A 17,060-nucleotide genomic window follows, 5' to 3' on the forward strand; every position below is an offset into this window, starting at 1 on the left:
TCAGTTGTTTAATCGGGTATAGCATAGAAACTTCTTAACCTGTTTCCTACTTTTATCATCCTGTTTGCATTCCTGACTTGCTGGACTAGTATGGGTTATATTTTATGAGATGCCTATAATCAAGTTGTTCACTGACATGATAATTATGATTAAACGCAAACACTAGGAATGTTGACCACTCAAGAAGAGTCTGTGCCCATCAGCTTTTGTCATCTCACCTGTACCAGTGAGCCTGGCCACAGCCAGACAAACAGAATTCCACCTGTACCGCTGAAGTTCATACTCGAGCTGTTCGACCTTGTCCGCAGCATTCAGGGTTCGCACATGCCATTTTCCGATAACGATGTTCTGTCGCCGAAGACAGATTATGGGTGTCTGGGTGCCAGTTGCACATTTATCACCTCCACCCTGGTTTGTGGTAGGCCCGAACGTTCATAACCCGGGACGCATCCGATCCGGTATGAATTTCGTTGTTTTCCTTGCCATGTTAATTCACGGGCTGGGTAACTCCTTACAGAGCCCATCTCCACTCCAGGAGTCGATAGGTGGCCAAGGACTCGACAATGAGCTCATCAGCTCTTAAGATGGAGATTGGTTTTAGTTCCATCTTGGTGTCTGGCCATCCTCCACACCAAAGTCAAAGACTCTGGTTGATGTACGGGTTTAGTCGCCGATGGTCCGATCCTGAGCAGGTTGCACTGGTCTACAGGTTTGCCAGTGGCAGGTCATTGGCCGGACCTGACACAATCGCAAGCCATACAATTTTTAAAAGTACAATGAGCAGAGTGGAGCTAAATGTTGCGATTCCATGGGACCCTCAATCGGGAATGGAGTAATTGCATGAGATAACCGACAATAGCTGACCTGACCATATATACATGAATGAACGCGGACGTCGGAAGGCTTCGATCGAATCTAAATCACACTTCAACTTACTTGCAAATGTCTTCTATCTCACCAATTAATCATGCTCATCAAGTGATCCCAGGAGGCTAGAAAGCCTCGCGATTAAATGATGATCAGAACCACAGGATTAATGATAATATTACTGTGATTTTTCAAGCTGAACTACAAGTGTACTTCATACTACAAGTTTGACCCTGTCCCTTCATTGAAAGGGTCAGATATTTGCCCTGCTTATTTCCCAAACAGAACTTCATAATAAAGGAGTGGTTCCACTGGATCGTTTCCCGCTTTGACCGCCCCGCGGCAGGACATTTAACTCATTCCAGCGGTCATTCAGTACCTAACATCATTACCTGCTCATCGAATGCGGGTTGGCGTCTTTTGATGACACTCCTGCTCCCATCTACTGGCGGGTTGAATTCCTAAATACCCACTGAAGTGTTGTATTGCTGGAGCGGCGGCCATGAAGCGGAACATTGCCCAAGTGGTTTTAGTTTTTCACGCAGACAGCAAGTTCTGGTCTCAATCGCAGTACCACTGCACGGGGCAGACTGATCTCCTTGGCCTTGGTAGGCAACCAGTCTATAGGAGAGCAAACACCTAAATCAGCCCGGGTAGTCTGGGCCTGTCGGCTGGGTACGTAATGACAACACGACTGTAGAAGACGGAAACTCCGAAATAAATCTGACCAAGGACGGAGCGCATCGGCCGTATAGACTGGTGTCGAACCGAGTGCGCATGGACAACAACGGCCGCGGCTGGTATGGTTACTCGACATACACAACTGCTTTTTGCGACGTCCTTCATAAAAAATGAGTATTGCAGATGTCAAAAATGCATACTCTATTTTGCCTGGTGTATATCGAGACACAACTCACATTTTATATACATTTGTATTCGAATCTGTTTGTGGAGGCCGACGGTACATCAGATGAGCAAACTATTTTTGAAAACTGATCTGTGACGTCACTGGAGGTATATGGCGACGAGATAGATGAGGTAATGGAACATGTACCTGCCTAGTATCTTTGTCATCTCAAATAGATAGTATATAAACGTGACGAACGTATCATTGACATTTGATAAGTGGGACTCGGAGAAGGAAGAGGTCAAGATGATTGCACTCAAGGTTCTCGTTGTGATGGCTTTAGGTAAGACATATTTTCATTCACCTGTAACCATTAGTTTGCTTTTACCCTCGTAACAACATCTTTGATGTCCAGGGTATCACATCGTTGATACCTTGGGTACTGCATCGTTGATATTGTACCCTCGACCTCACATCTTTATTACCCTGGGTATAGGACCTTTGATACTTTGGGTAGCATATTTTGATACCCTTGGGCTTACCTCTTCATCCGTCCTACAACACATTGTTTCACGTCTTCCTTCAGGCTTTGCTCTTTCTCACGCACAAGATAATCTGACGAATTACGGAAAATGGTGCGGGAAGGCAAGAACTGGTATCTGGCCCTGGGTGAAACCAGGGTACTGTAAATGTGATGACCCAAAGGAAACATGCAGGTAAGCTGTCTTTTTGTTTTCATGTAAAATATATTCCATGGTGGACCACGCATTATTCATGGAAGTCAGTTTGTGAGAAATCCAACATGTCTCACTCCCAGGCCAGCTTGTCCTTTTAAAATCGTGTCGTTAAAGTTGACGGGTCAGATATACATTCCCAAGTGCTCGGCTTCAGCCTTACTCGGGAATGTTGATCTGACCCGTCTGCTTTATGGTCACGTGATACCTCATAAAGATGAAACGGCCAGGGGCAATTGTGCTCACCGTATAGATATTTGGTGCTTTGGAATTCATCCAGATTAAGAAACATTGTACATGTATAGTATATAGGTCAAACCAAAGTCGGTATGACATGTGATGTATCGTTGATGGAGTAAGTACCATAAGAATATCATCAAAAACAAGTCACTAATAAATGAGATATTGCACTTTTTACCTATTTTAGTTTTGGTCTCCTGGTGGCCAAGTTGAGTACCAGATCAGTTTGAAATTCGGTGTCCGAGGTAACATGACGTAGGGAGTCATGTGTACCAAAATTCAAGTTCATAGCTTTAGTGGTTAAGAAAAACTAATCAGTAATAAGCGAGATATGGCACTATTCACTATTTTTGGTTTTGGCCAACTGGTGGCCAAGTTAGGAATCAGACCAGACCGAAAATCAGTGTCACAGGTCATCTGACCTAGGGGGTCATGTGTACTAAGTTTAAAGTTCATAGCTTTAGTCGTTAAGAAACGTGCCATGGTTACAATCAAACGACCAATTTACGCCATTTGACCTCAGTGACCTTGAAAAGCAGGTCAGATCAAAAACTCATACGATATGTGATGTATCCATGCTAGGAGATTCTACCATAAAAATGTTATTGAAAACGAATTCCTAATAAGCGATCGACATATCACACTTTCTAGGTTTTCACTTTTGGCCCCCTGGTGGCCAAATCGAGTATTAGACCGGACGGAAATTCAGGGTCAGAGGTCAACTGACCTAGGGGGTCCTTTGTATAAAGTCTCAAATTCATAGCCTTAGGGGTTAACAAACGTTTCACAGTTACACTCAAATGGTCAATTTACACCATTTGACCTCTGTGACCTTGACAAGTATGTCAAATCAAAAACCCGTATCATATGTGATGTATCCTTGCTAAGAGTATCTACCATAAAATTTTTACCAAAAACTAATCAGTAATAAGCGAGATATGGCACTATTCACTATTTTTGGTTTTGGCCAACTGGTGGCCAAGTTAGGAATCAGACCAGACCGAAAATCAGTGTCACAGGTCATCTGACCTAGGGGATCATGTGTACTAAGTTTAAAGTGCATAGCTTAGTGGTTAAGAAACGTGCCATATTTACACACAAACGGCCAATTCACACCATTTGACCTCTGTGACCTTGAAAAGTACGCCACATCCACCTGATTTTTTGTCAACATGTAGAGCTACGTAACAGGTGTCTACATACCAAATTTAAAGACTATAGGACGAATAAAGACAAAACGTGCCACTAATCGGTGAAATTTTAGAGTTTGACCTCTGTGACCTTGAAAAGTAGGTCAAATCAAAAACCCGTACGGAATGTGATGTATCCTTGGTAGGGGTATACACCATAAAATTTTTGTCAAAATCAAATCAGTAATAAATGAGATATTGCACCTTTTAACTTTTCGGTTTTAGCCCCCTGGTGGCAAGGTCAAGAATCAAACCGGAGCGAAATTCAGTGTCAGTGTAGATATGACCTTGCGAATGATGTATATAAAGTTTCAGGAACATAGCACAAGCGGTTAAGAAACGTGTCACAGAATACGACGACGACGACGGACGACGACGACGACGACGGACGACGACGACGACGACGGACGACGACGGACGACGGACACTGCGGTATCGTATAGACTCCCCTACGGTGAGCCAAAAACGACGACCACGCGCAGATTTTTAAATCCTCATTTCAGAAAGAACTACCCCCCAAGGGACGACCTTGACTCGGCTTGCTTAGATCACGATTACTGCGCACAATGCGATAACACGTAAGTCTGTCTCTCGACTCTGAACATCTCTCCTCACATGTTCCGCCTCGGTTTTGGTCTACATTTTAGTTCCGCCCTCGCGGTCTTGGTGAGACAACCAATACCGACAATAAAATGTCAATTCTCCAAACTTACAATGCGTAGTCATGAGTGAATCGCACACACATTACATCATGCCGATCTATACCGTTGTTGTTCGTATTATCCATCCTTCAAATGAGGAGACTTTAGGATTGATGTTCACCGCAGGTTAACCGACATGACATCTCGTTGGTTTTGCTACCCTTCCAATCTCCCCAAACTTACAGTTGACTTACAATCATTTTGATGTCTTTATCTTCCAGACACAACTTCTTCCGATTCTGTCACTGCGAGAAGGGGCTGGTTGAAAACACTGCGGCGGCGAAGTGCGTGACCGACCAATGTAGGGGGTTCCGGGACCGACTCCTTGCAATGTTCCATGAGATACCGTGTTACTGCAAGCCACTGTGCAAGATCTGCAAGACGTGGTGGTTTGTCGGAGATAACGATTATTGCTTGGTGAAAAACTATCTGGAGTGCAAATAGAAGTAAATGCCACTTGACATTAGGGGACTATAGGCTGACTGGGCTGCGGGGCTGCGGGGCTGCGGGGCTGCGGGGCTGCGGGGCTGCGGGGCTGCGGGGCTGCGGGGCTGCGGGGCTGCGGGGCTGCGGGGCTGCGGGGCTGCGGGGCTGCGGGGCTGCGGGGCTGCGGGGCTGCGGGGCTGCGGGGCTGCGGGGCTGCGGGGCTGCGGGGCTGCGGGGCTGCGGGGCTGCGGGGCTGCGGGGCTGCGGGGCTGCGGGGCTGCGGGGCTGCGGGGCTGCGGGGCTGCGGGGCTGCGGGGCTGCGGGGCTGCGGGGCTGCGGGGCTGCGGGGCTGCGGGGCTGCGGGGCTGCGGGGCTGCGGGGCTGCGGGGCTGCGGGGCTGCGGGGCTGCGGGGCTGCGGGGCTGCGGGGCTGCGGGGCTGCGGGGCTGCGGGGCTGCGGGGCTGCGGGGCTGCGGGGCTGCGGGGCTGCGGGGCTGCGGGGCTGCGGGGCTGCGGGGCTGCGGGGCTGCGGGGCTAGGGGTCCAGCCCGCCGGGCTGCAGGTTGCTCAACATGTTGAGTAACAAACTTTATCACCGGTAGGTAGCAGTAGCCGTTAGTGATCTGACACACTATACATTTCCAGCCCATGTCAAACCCGTGTCAATTTCACCCACAAAAGGTTCTGTAATGCATTGGCCCGCTAACTACTGCTGCCAACTTTCGGCATTAAAAGGCCCTCTTGGTTCTGGTTGACATCGCCATAGAAACTGGTAGGCTGGATAGTGCTGATGTATGTGAGACAGTGGAGACGCCTATTGGTGATTTAAAAAAACTGGGCCTCCACCGAACACTATACAAAACTCTTTATGCTGTTTCACTTAGCTATCTTTGTTGAATTTCAAGAAATTCAGTAATATACTTTCTATAAACTTATCCACAATTGTCTTTTTTCCTCTTTGTCCGTGTTTTTGACACTAAGGTTGATCCAAGTTTGTCCCCAACAGACTTGCCGGTCCGACCATCTCCTCTCTTCGTGTACTCTGCCACCATGGGCGGCATTCTTGATATTCCTCCCTCCTAGCAGGTAATCAGCCAGGCACATGGTACAGTGGACGTGGTGGGACCGTGACACCAGGTTGTAGAATAAAGATTACAGTGCCGTGATAAACAAATGTCCCGTTAGTGCCCTTGTCCTCTCTCCGAGTACCCTGGCCTACCGCCCAGTGTCCTAGACGTCCCGCCTTCAGAAATATTCTCAGAAGGGACATGGCGCAGTTGAATCTTGAGGCCAGCGCACAGAAAACATACTATAATGTCGTATATTTAATAATAAGCAAATGTTGTGAGGAAGTCCTCTCTCCGCGTGCCCAGCTGCCCAGCGTTCTTGACTTCCCGTCTCCACAGCATGAGCTTTGCCAATGACATGGTGCAGTGGAATCGATAGTAAATGACGAACGGATACAACACGTAGACTACTACCTTCCAGGTCGCATCGTCATAGTACAGCACTTGCGAGAAGTTGACCTGAAAGAAAGAAATAGCAAGGTCAAGGTCACGATGAAGGTCAAGGTCGGTGATATCAAGGGCGAGGCACTGCGTTCGGAGTGTAACTTAGGGATGCTTCGGGGGAACCGTGATAGCAAGTTCGTGACACTTTAAACGTGCCGCCGCGCAAACGAGCGAACATGCGATTATGATCACATGCAACAAAAAACCTCTCGTTTGAGCGGGTCATCGCTGGCCGGTGTTGTGTGCTTGCGACAAGAATCGGTGATCGGGTGATTTACAATTAAGATTCGATTAGGATCAAACCCAGCGATTACCAGTTCACAAGCAGACGAGCTATCTTTTTATCGTTTATCGCAATGATAATTGTTGCAGGTTGCAGCATTAAAAATTGCTTGTTTGCGGGGCGCTTTAGTGATCGATGAAGCCCTTTGAGTTAAACACTCCGCCTAATAGTAATATCAGAGACTTACAGTTAGGGGGGATTACGAAAACTCCAATTAATGAAAGCTGACCTACCTTGGGGTACTTCATCTCCACCACAGTCCCGAGGAGCCACTGGGAGAAGTTCGCGGCCATCAGGAATGTGGTAAACTGCATTGCGGTCGAGGAGGCAATGACGTCATCGGGCCAGTTCCGTTTCATAATCCAGTGGATTCTCAAAACGAGGTTTGTCTGAATGGCGGCTTGCGCAATGTAGAGTAATGCATTGAAGAAATCGAGGATATTTTGTACCTCGAGGGTGAACTCATGATCGGCAATGAAACGTGCGTCCATTTTAGTTGAATTCGGTGCCAGTATCAAAAGGTCGAGCGCAGCGACCCCTTCAATAACTCGATATAAGAATATGATGAAAGCCGATATGATGAGAACGATTGATCCGACCGACAGAGTCTGCTTAACTTTCGGATCGGTCTGAAGCTTCCTGCGGCTAATCTCTGCTAGGAAGACGGACGTGATTAGCATGAGAGACATTTTGGCGGTGCTAATGACGTAGAGGGGTGTAAACAACTTCCTCCGCATGTCTCTTGACTGTAGCAACAGAGACATGACAGTCTCCACGCAGAGAAGGGCGAGACTGGCGAATGCAATGAAACCACATCCGTTGTCCGGGCCGTAAATTTGCCGCGGTCTTGGATCAAGGCATCCCCGACACTGATCGCGGCAACACAGGAATGAACACCCGGCTTCCTGGCTATCGGAGGCAGGCCCCCGCGGACTCGTGTGATTCCCGTCCATTGACCCGTAGCCTTCGGATTCGCCCACTTGATCGTGTCTCGAGGTCGTTGATACCGCAATATCTGGAGAATCCGCTTCGTTGTCCCGACCGAATGATGCGATTCTTTCGATAGTTCTATCAGTCGTTAGACTGATATCAAAATCCGAGTCATTTTCTTCAATTTCATTTTCAATAGCAATCTCTTCATTTTCTAACAGACACCTCCTCTCTAATGACGTCATATCATCCCCGTCAGGGGGAGCCTCCGATAAATTCGGTGACATGATAGGGACATGTGGATGAATTCGTTGCTATCTTATTCGGCGTCTTCTGCGACATTTCCTTGTAGATGTTGCGTCATTCTTCAACTTATCATTTGAGAACAGTTTCCAAAGAATGAGATTGAGGGTGGTCGCCATTGTGCAGAATTCAGAATGAAACGGGTAGAGATATGGCCCGATTTTTATTGCCGCTTTGTCCATGTGGGTTCGGTCGTTGATGCAGTCATACTGATGTTGGAAGCTGGCTTTCTCCGCCGTCGAGGCATTCGCGGGTAACGACGGACTCACACAGTACACGCCATGTACTCCTTTATTGGCCGATTTTACTTCTTGCAAGGCGTTGAAAATCACGAACGTGAAATTCATAATTGAGTTCACAATATAGACGTTCCGGCTGGTGTTCGATCGGCCATATTTGACATACATCTCGCTCTCAGATATTAGGAACGTGGCCTGGATGCCCATGAAGAGCATTTTTGCTATCTTATTGATTACACTCACCATTCTTTCCTTTTGGTAACAGTTATCAGCTAGGAACACGTCCATGCAACTCACAAGCCCTATTGTGGAAACACAGTCAAACATTATGGCACCTATGAGAAAAATTACCAACCCGCATTTCGCAATACAGGAAATGACAGCTTGGTTTTTTCGATGCGCATGCGTGGATTGTCTTGCTTCCTGTTGTATTTCCCAGCTACTGGTCTGGCGTGGGATAAGATAACGGAGCATGCAAATGACACAAATGAAAAGAAGAAGTGTCATGTACAGAACTAGGCTGAAGTTTGATGTCAGGTACCGATTTCGCTTTGAACTGATCCAGTAGGAGAAGACGTACGCGACTGAGAAGGCCAGCAGCACGGCGGAAGTGATGAAGTAGGTGGAACGTTCCACCGCCATTTTGGTCAATATGTTGATGTGGTGCAGGGTCGTTAAGCGATTGGCGTTGAATCTGAAAAGACGAAATCTAATCGACATAAGTTATTAAAGGGAGTAGCCTACCAGAGTCCAACCTGACTCTGATGCGTTTGCGTCACCCGGCCGTATTGGATCCAGGAGTGACTTGAAGTTCTCAAAACATTGCGGCCGGATTGAGATGACCAGACTGACTCGCATGCGCTTGCGTCATCACTATTCGATCTAGGAGTACTGTGACTTAGCGATCTCAAACATTGCGGGTCAAGATGGCAGAGTCTTAAGGGTCAATGCCGGACTTAGCCGAACCAGCCTTCGTTGTGACGTACATGCTAAGCGCTTGTCTCAAGGTGCTGCCAGCCAGTGCTATTCCGTGCACATCGACCATATCAGTGAGCGCACGCACGTGTCATTGGGATTCCCCCGCCTCTTTTGCTACATAAATATATGGGAACTGGAGGAACAAATGCTCCGTGGCCATACTTGATGAGATACAGAACTAATTGTATTCTTTACTTCTGATTGAATGAGCTCAAAAATTCATCTTACTTTTGAGTTTTTGATTTTAGTTCCATGATATATTTTAGGAAGTGACTATTTGGCAAGCTCGGCTCACCAAACAGCACCTTTTTTCTGCCCTAGATGGAGAGCCGAACTCATGCATATTCAACCATCCAGGAGCTCATTATCATTCGTGGCAACACGGTCAGCAGCACTGGAGTTACAGTGAAACGCCTTTAGAAATGCACACTAATGCATTTAACATGCTTATCAGTTAAATCACGTTTATGACTTTTTTGTAAATCCATACAGTCATGTACATGTACATGCTTCTTCATGGATTATTGACCAAACCCGAGTTTAGTAACAGAAATTGAATCGAGAGCGGGAAGTCGGCCATTGTTAAATATGCGCATATAAATTCGAATATGACGTCACTGCTCTCTGATTGGCCAACATGTTGTAACCTCTCCGGCTTGCCAAAGAGGGTAGTATTTTTGGCTTTTTAGTGCTGTTTGGCAAGCGGCTCTCCAAACAGGACAAAAAAAGATGCCTGTTCGGCGAGCGGCTTGCCAATAGACCCGGCCTATATTTTATCGTAAATACCTCAGAGCGGGCCGATTACTCTTAAGTACAATGGAACCTTCCTGAGTGGATACCTCTCTATTAAGGACACCCTCTCTATCACGAACCCTGCATTGGTACCAAATTGGTCTTTTACAATGTATACATAAAATTTTACCTCTGTAATGAGGACATCTCTCAATTAAGGACACCATTGGTCAGAGTGTCCCTAATAGAAAGGTCCCACTGTAAATGCAGCGGTTGCGCTTCATTCACGAGTCCCACTCTGACTTTAACTTTGATTTGAGATTCTAAAATACCTTGGTACCGTAAAGTCAACTTTTAAATGGAAAATGCATAAGCCTCGTTCTGAGAGTGGAGTGTTTTGGACACGCAACCAAGTTCCCTCGGGTTGCACTAAAATGTGGAAACCATGCACACTTTAACTTTGATTTGAGATTCTAAAATACCTTGGTACCGTAAAGTCAACTTTTAAATGGAAAATGCATAAGCCTCGTTCTGAGAGTGGAGTGTTTTGGACACGCAACCAAGTTCCCTCGGGTTGCACTAAAATGTGGAAACCATGCACACGTCACCCCGTACGGAATTTCAGCTCACTTCAGAAGTTTGAGGCTCTCAAAACACTGCTTCAAACACAAATCAGCCAAGGAAGCATCAACCACCCTAAGTTTTTTAATGAGCACTACACATATTTGCCGAGAAAAACGCTCCAAATAGCCCATTTGCGCGGATTTTAGCATCACTTGCTCGAGCGCGCCGATGCGGACGTCCTATGCGCGCTGTACAAAATGTACATGTCTCATTTTCTGTAACGTTGCCGTAACATAATGTAAACAACGGCGCTACCGGCGCTCCGGGCCCGCGATGGATGGAATTTGCCAAATTCGTACATATTCAAGTTATTTTCGTGGCCTATCTTTTTAAGTTTGAGGTATTTCAGAATAGAAATTGAACCCTCGGCTTCGGACCTAGACACTCGAGGGTGGAGCTAAAATTTCGTCCAAACCTATCGGCGAGGGTTTGGACGAAATTTTAGCTCCACCCTCGAGTGTCTTGGTAACTCAACCAAGGTCCTCCGCCTCGGGTTCAATTCCTTAAGTGAAATACATTCGTTCATAATGACGACTCAACTGAACTGACGCTCACTTTCACATTTGATAAACATTTTCACATTTGATGCAATTGATTAAGCTAGTTTACTTATTAGTTCATTGATGTTCAGCTTTAGTATTGCCTGTATCATGTATGTATATTATACTATTATACTCTATAAGTCGTGTACCTATGTAAAATACATTTTTATATGGCGACCAATAAGGTTCATTTGAATTTGAATTAAACATTGATAAACGGTACGTGTTAAGTATACCTGGACAATTTACATGTATTGGTCACTAGGGCCCGGTTGTTCAGAGCTTCGCTATTAGGTTTGGCGGCCGCTAAACCACCGTTATCTTAGCTAGCGTGCCGCCAAGTTGACTATGTTAGGCCTAACTGCCGCTTTGTCACCGTTAAATTAGCGGAACCTCAAGGACTTCACATTAGAGGAACCCCAAGGGTTCCGCTAAGTTTAGTGGCGGTCGCTAAACTCGCCAGGCTTTGAACAACCGGGCCGCCCTTCTACGGTTAGAAAAGAGACCTACGCATACATGTGTACATACCTCGTGCTTGTCTTCTCATGAAATCATGCGTACATGTTCACATATATTTGTCCTCTTTAGCGGCGGCGACACGATGCGTATTAAATCTTTGCGAACAGTCCGAAAGAATGGCGATCCCAAAATTTCGGACGACTACAAAATCGTTTTTTCCAACTGTCTTCGATCCAGTGTGGCTGTACGCTTGATCAGTTTGGGCAAACAAGTCCACGGTTTATCTAGCACGAGGCCTATTTCAAGTCAAGCGTAACGTCCTCTAGTCTAACGAAACGTTCTAAAAATAACGCCTTTCTTTTCGAAAACGGGATTTCCCTGAAATGTATGTAGGCCTATCAATTGCTTTGGACTAGGTTACTGTGTAAAGTGCACGCCATGGCAAATCCTGGGGACGATTTCTTTCTCCGATGTTGTAAACAAACCAGGAAGACTGGTATAAGTTAGTTCTTTCCATCACGCATATAATCACACAAGCAGGAAATGTTCGATATATCATTCATGATCTTGGGCGTATGCGTGACTGCATGGGGAGATTTTCCGGCCAGCTGGTGCGAGTATACGAATTGAGGCCGTTTATTTTGTGACAAGTTCTCGAGATTCATCGGGTTGGATCGATGTCTAGATGATGTTGCATATAAATAATTAGCTAAGATGTTATTGGCAGATCAATGACAGGGGCGTCAGGACGTTTTCACTGTTTTCTTCATCCTGAGGAAATCAGGGTTAATGTTCGCTTCTCCGACCCTGCACACAAAATGCACCATGTTTGTGTGCAGGGCCGGAGAAACGAACATGAACTCCCTATTTCCTCCGGATGTGCTTCCTCATAATTGTGCACGTGACAGCTTGGAGGTTAATGAACTGTTTTAGGAAGAAGACACTCATATTTGTTGTCATGGGTTTTGCGGCAGACTGATCATATATCGGCATCATCAAGGTTTCCCATGGCTACAGGGGCATTTTGTGTGAAACTGAGGCCTCTAACTGTAATCTTTTTCTAACAGAATTTCAATAAAGACAACTTTCACAATGATGTTCCAGAAATAAGATCAAAGTGGATGAAATGATAACGCGCATCAATTTTACAAACGCTAAAGTATAATCTTTTTTGTTTATTTCGTATATTAAAATACAACTTTTATACACATATATAAATTACTTAGTATCCTTGGGATTGGCCTTACCAGACTCTTTCAAATTTTTATTTGAATGACCCTGGCCTAACCAATGCTCCTTAATGGTGTCAATTAAACCCGGTCAACGTTATGACACCGGCTGCCCAAGTCGGTGTAAACATTATTATAATTTTGGTGATCACACTATTACAGTTTAATAACAAGAGAAGAGCCACGTAAATATGGCCAGATCTAAATGATCCGAAAAACGCTTTACTGCATGTGTAATTTCCCTCACAATACTTATTGCGACTATCATATCTCCCGGAATATCAATGAATTTATTTATGCAACACGGCAATGACTTACGGTGGAGAGTGAAATGCTACGATGTCCGTTTCGATCTTGCATAGAAGGATTTAAACAAAGATTCTCGTGGGCAAGCTGCGAAAAATGAACGTTAGTAATGACTTATTAGACATAGTAGCAGTCTGAAATATTGCATCCACAGCTGTGCCGTATCCGTCTCACCTTAATTTCTTAATCAGCCACTGTGAGATTTGTTCGTGCAGCTCAGCTTTATAAACAAAATAAGTCCACCCGAGTACTTTGTTACGCAGTAAATACCTTTGCGGTCATTTGCTTACCAGTACGGAATTTGGGCCAGGCAAATAATCTTTCATTCGCACCGACTATTAACCAGTGGTTGGAGACAAGAGGGTCACGTAAGGTCATCAATAACGTATTCTCGGATTCATCCAGGCATGGCCCAAATTGCAACCTAAACAGAAATTGAGCGTGATTCTTAGGATTAAGCTTTGAAGCTATCCTTAGGACCCTTACTTGAAAATAGGGTAACGAACTTCGCCCGATGAACCTCAACGACGACATTATATGATCCTAGCAAAGACGGAATTGCGGAGTCTCCCAATTTTCTCAACAAATCATCACGTAAGATAATCGACGTGGATTTATTATACTCGTACGCTTTTTCTAAGATGGTGATGGAGTGTGTTCTGGCTGATGATTTATAGAGATAACCATTCAAATCACATCGGATATCCTCTAACATGATGTTATCCATATCAGATAATAAATCACTTTCGGCTTCAGGCACAAGAGAGTAGTTTATCTCTTTTAGGCTTTTAACATACCGAAGTTTAAGAACGAACCCTATGTTTACTATTTTATACCAATTTAACCAAGACATAAACAGGTCTTTTTCCCTGTTTTTGTGCTGCTGAAATTTGCATCGAAAGGTCAACTCCAAGAAAACATTCTCACCACATGAAACCATTTTGAAATATTTGAACCTCGAATTCTTTGGACCGACGCTTTTCTCAAGTTCACCATACGGTAGAATCAACTCTCGGCAATTGCTACTTCCAGTCAAATCGAATTGAAATGCTCGCAACTTTTCAGTGACAGATTTCCGTCCACGACGAGTGCTAACACCTATGACATCATTGCCATATTCGCCAGCAATGAATGCGAGCTCGTTAAAATGAAAATGATACATCAGTTTAAAATCTCCGCTTATATCATCTTGGCTGTAGACGTAGACGTTACGATGAGGTGTCATGGAGTAATGAAAAAGAGCAACTGCGACTATGACACTTAGCCCTGTGTGGTAAAATACCGATGCCGCCCATGCTGGGAACTGGCCATTGATCCTTACATCACGGTACGAACGATAGGTGCCCCTCTGCTAGTTCGGCGTGGCGGTTAAAAGTTAAGATATGACATCTTTAAATGAAGTGGATGAAATTGTTGAAATTAGGTTTTAATACATTACATTGTGGGAGAGATGGAAGGCTGTCTCTCTCTGTTGATTAGAAAATCTTCATAAGTAATGCGCTCATCTTGTTTATACAAACCCATTATTAACGTATAGGCGGAGACAGCCTTTTTGGTATACCCTGTATATATTATAGACAGGTTGGCAACAATGAGCGCCACTCTGAAAATCATCCTGACGGCCAGGGCAATTAAGCGGAATCTACGAAAACTGCGGAAAACTGGGAAAACTGGAAAATTATGGTAAAATTGAGCGGAAACACCCAAAAACAATGCACATGAAAAGATCGCTATAGAATATGTATATGATAATTATTTTTAAAAATTGCTACGTTTGGCCTTCTTCCCCACCACAGCCGATGTGGAAATGGTCCGAGAAGAATAACGCAGATCATTTTGTCATGCATGTTGGTTGTTTTTTTTCCTAAGTCGATAAATATATGGGTTTCAGCAAATTGATACTAAAAGAACTTTTCAAATGTTTATTGCAGATTCCGCTAAATCTGAGCCTTGGCCCGTTCCGAGTCCCACTCCGAGTCCCACTCCGACCTCATCTCCGATATTGAATTACGTACGGTTATCTAATATTCAGTTAATCGACGAACGTTTTCATTATGCCATTCCATCTGGATTTTTACAGTAATGTTTATAATATCAAATTGGATCAGTGTATAAGATGGCTACAACGAAGTGGTTATCCAAATTGCAGTGCACGACTTAAAATACGACTTCATTATAGACAGGTACGCCTAAAGCAGAGGTCGGTCTGAATTTGAAAGTAGTATTGTGCAGTTTCACGTAATTTATCATATATTTGTGAAAAATGTTTACCAGTTCAGTTGAATCGAAGTAATCATCAGACGACCATAATTTACCCTCAAAGTTGAAGTGTAGGTGTACACCTTATTCCTCAGTTGACTGTACGCCATGCATTCGCACGAGAATTAGGTTTTTGTTTCAACAGCTGCATAACGTTGCATATTCCAGTCTCGGGCGTTCTGGTTAACGTCGTTGAAGAAAATTTGAGTTCTAACAATTATGGGAGCAATGCGCGGATGATGGAGATCGTTTCATAGAACGAGTCATTCATACTAACTGTAATTAAACCCAACACACTAAATATACTAAATATGGTTTCTTTAGCCCTGGTAGGCAACCAGTCTAGGACTAACGAAATTCCGATATCAAACAATCCAATGCGAGCTTGTCAGTAGGGCAAGCAACGCCGTCCTAGTGTCTGACCGGTTGCGCACGCAACAACAGCAAATTATGTCTTTATTGCAAAATAGGTTGCGAATATAAAAACCGAAATATTGGCTACCTGCTTTTTCCAAAGCCGATGCCCTGTTTTCCCGTCTCTGCAAGTCCAGTCCTTGGTAGCAGCATCCTTGTGAAGATGGCAGGTTTCCGTTTGATCATGGCGGTCATGGCCGTTCTTGGGGGTTGTGAAAAAGGCAACGCACATCTGAATATTCGAGCATGCCATACCACATCGAAGAATTGACTGAACTCGTAAGATTGCGAAAGTTAAATTGCTATCAGTTCCGTTAATGTTCATTGCCATGAATTGAAATGAGGAAAACACTAAACTTGCTAGAGCTCTGTCAATGTTAGTCAGGACCAGCAATAACTCCCATATAGTCATGAATTGCATTTACACGCAATATAATTCTTAATTGGATTACCTGCTTTCTCGAGATATTGATGGTGTCATTGCAAACTTATACCACAGACAAAATCCTCCGGAGCAAATCTTTAAAGAAAATGGCCAAAAATGGCCAAAAAAGGCTATATAAAATCTATACCGGTATAGCACCTGTATAGGGTTTGTAAAGGACAACCTATAAACTATAACATCCCATGTGAAAAAAAATCTATATAGTATATACAATATAGTCTATGTATTTTATAAACATAGAAATTCTATATAACTAAAATAACTTTTTAAATCATACATGAAAAACCTATATAGCACCTATTAAAATCCGTTTAGAATACTGTAAAGGTAAAGGGTTTCTCAACAGATTTTCTTCAGAAATTTTTTTGCATGTGATTGTTTCTGAGCATTATCGAATACACGATATAGCTAAAACAAATTAACTAGTGTCACCTACATCTACATGTAGGTGTCTATCCTTCACAATATTTCAGTCGACCCAACACATGCAATACAGTCAGTGTCGTCAAAAGGGCAAATGTCGTCATGGGTGCACCTTAGGTGTACCAAGCACCAAGCTGGGTGCACCTTAACAGCACCGCACCCAGGATGCTCCTGGGTGCTGCTTTAAAAGGATCATTATGTGCAAACAGATTGAAATACGCGCCGATTAAAAAACCTGTGTCCGATGTGGGGTACGCGTGCTTTTGCTCTACATCCGTAATTTTGCTGAACACTAACTGTAAACGAGGTGTCAAAATGTCAGTTCGATACAGTGGCAGGAACTAGGGGTCATTGCGCACACGTGTGCTATGAACGGATGT

General features: G+C 44.5%; 2 protein-coding genes across 2 annotated transcripts; one reads left to right on the forward strand and one right to left on the reverse strand.

Moving 5' to 3' along the window:
• Positions 1 to 1,999: 1,999 nt before the first annotated feature.
• LOC135497213 (uncharacterized) lies at positions 2,000 to 5,023 on the forward strand. Its single transcript, XM_064786958.1, has 4 exons — positions 2,000 to 2,057; positions 2,301 to 2,430; positions 4,382 to 4,456; positions 4,801 to 5,023. The coding sequence occupies exons 1-4, from the start codon at positions 2,021 to 2,023 to the stop codon at positions 5,021 to 5,023; spliced, it is 465 nt and encodes a 154-aa protein (XP_064643028.1). The 5' UTR covers positions 2,000 to 2,020.
• A 1,305-nt stretch (positions 5,024 to 6,328) lies between these two features.
• On the reverse strand, positions 6,329 to 8,014 carry LOC135497217 (proton channel OtopLc-like). Its single transcript, XM_064786963.1, has 2 exons — positions 7,031 to 8,014; positions 6,329 to 6,529 (listed from the first exon to the last, which is right to left on the reverse strand). Exons 1-2 carry the CDS (start codon positions 8,012 to 8,014, stop codon positions 6,329 to 6,331), a joined length of 1,185 nt encoding a protein of 394 aa, XP_064643033.1.
• Positions 8,015 to 17,060: the final 9,046 nt, after the last annotated feature.

The sequence above is a fragment of the Lineus longissimus genome, chromosome 12 (genome assembly GCF_910592395.1).
Source record: "Lineus longissimus chromosome 12, tnLinLong1.2, whole genome shotgun sequence".
Lineage (NCBI taxonomy): Eukaryota > Metazoa > Nemertea > Pilidiophora > Heteronemertea > Lineidae > Lineus > Lineus longissimus.

Coding starts and splice junctions, on each gene's coding strand:
- LOC135497217 (XM_064786963.1), bottom strand. CDS start 8,014: ATGTCACCGAATTTATCGGAGGCTCCCCCTGACGGGGATGATATGACG. Junction 6,530..7,030: donor TGGAGATGAAGTACCCCAAG/GTAGGTCAGCTT, acceptor TCTTTCTTTCAG/GTCAACTTCTCGCAAGTGCT.
- LOC135497213 (XM_064786958.1), top strand. CDS start 2,021: ATGATTGCACTCAAGGTTCTCGTTGTGATGGCTTTAG. Junction 2,431..4,381: donor GACCCAAAGGAAACATGCAG/GTAAGCTGTCTT, acceptor TCCTCATTTCAG/AAAGAACTACCCCCCAAGGG. Junction 4,457..4,800: donor TGCGCACAATGCGATAACAC/GTAAGTCTGTCT, acceptor TTTATCTTCCAG/ACACAACTTCTTCCGATTCT.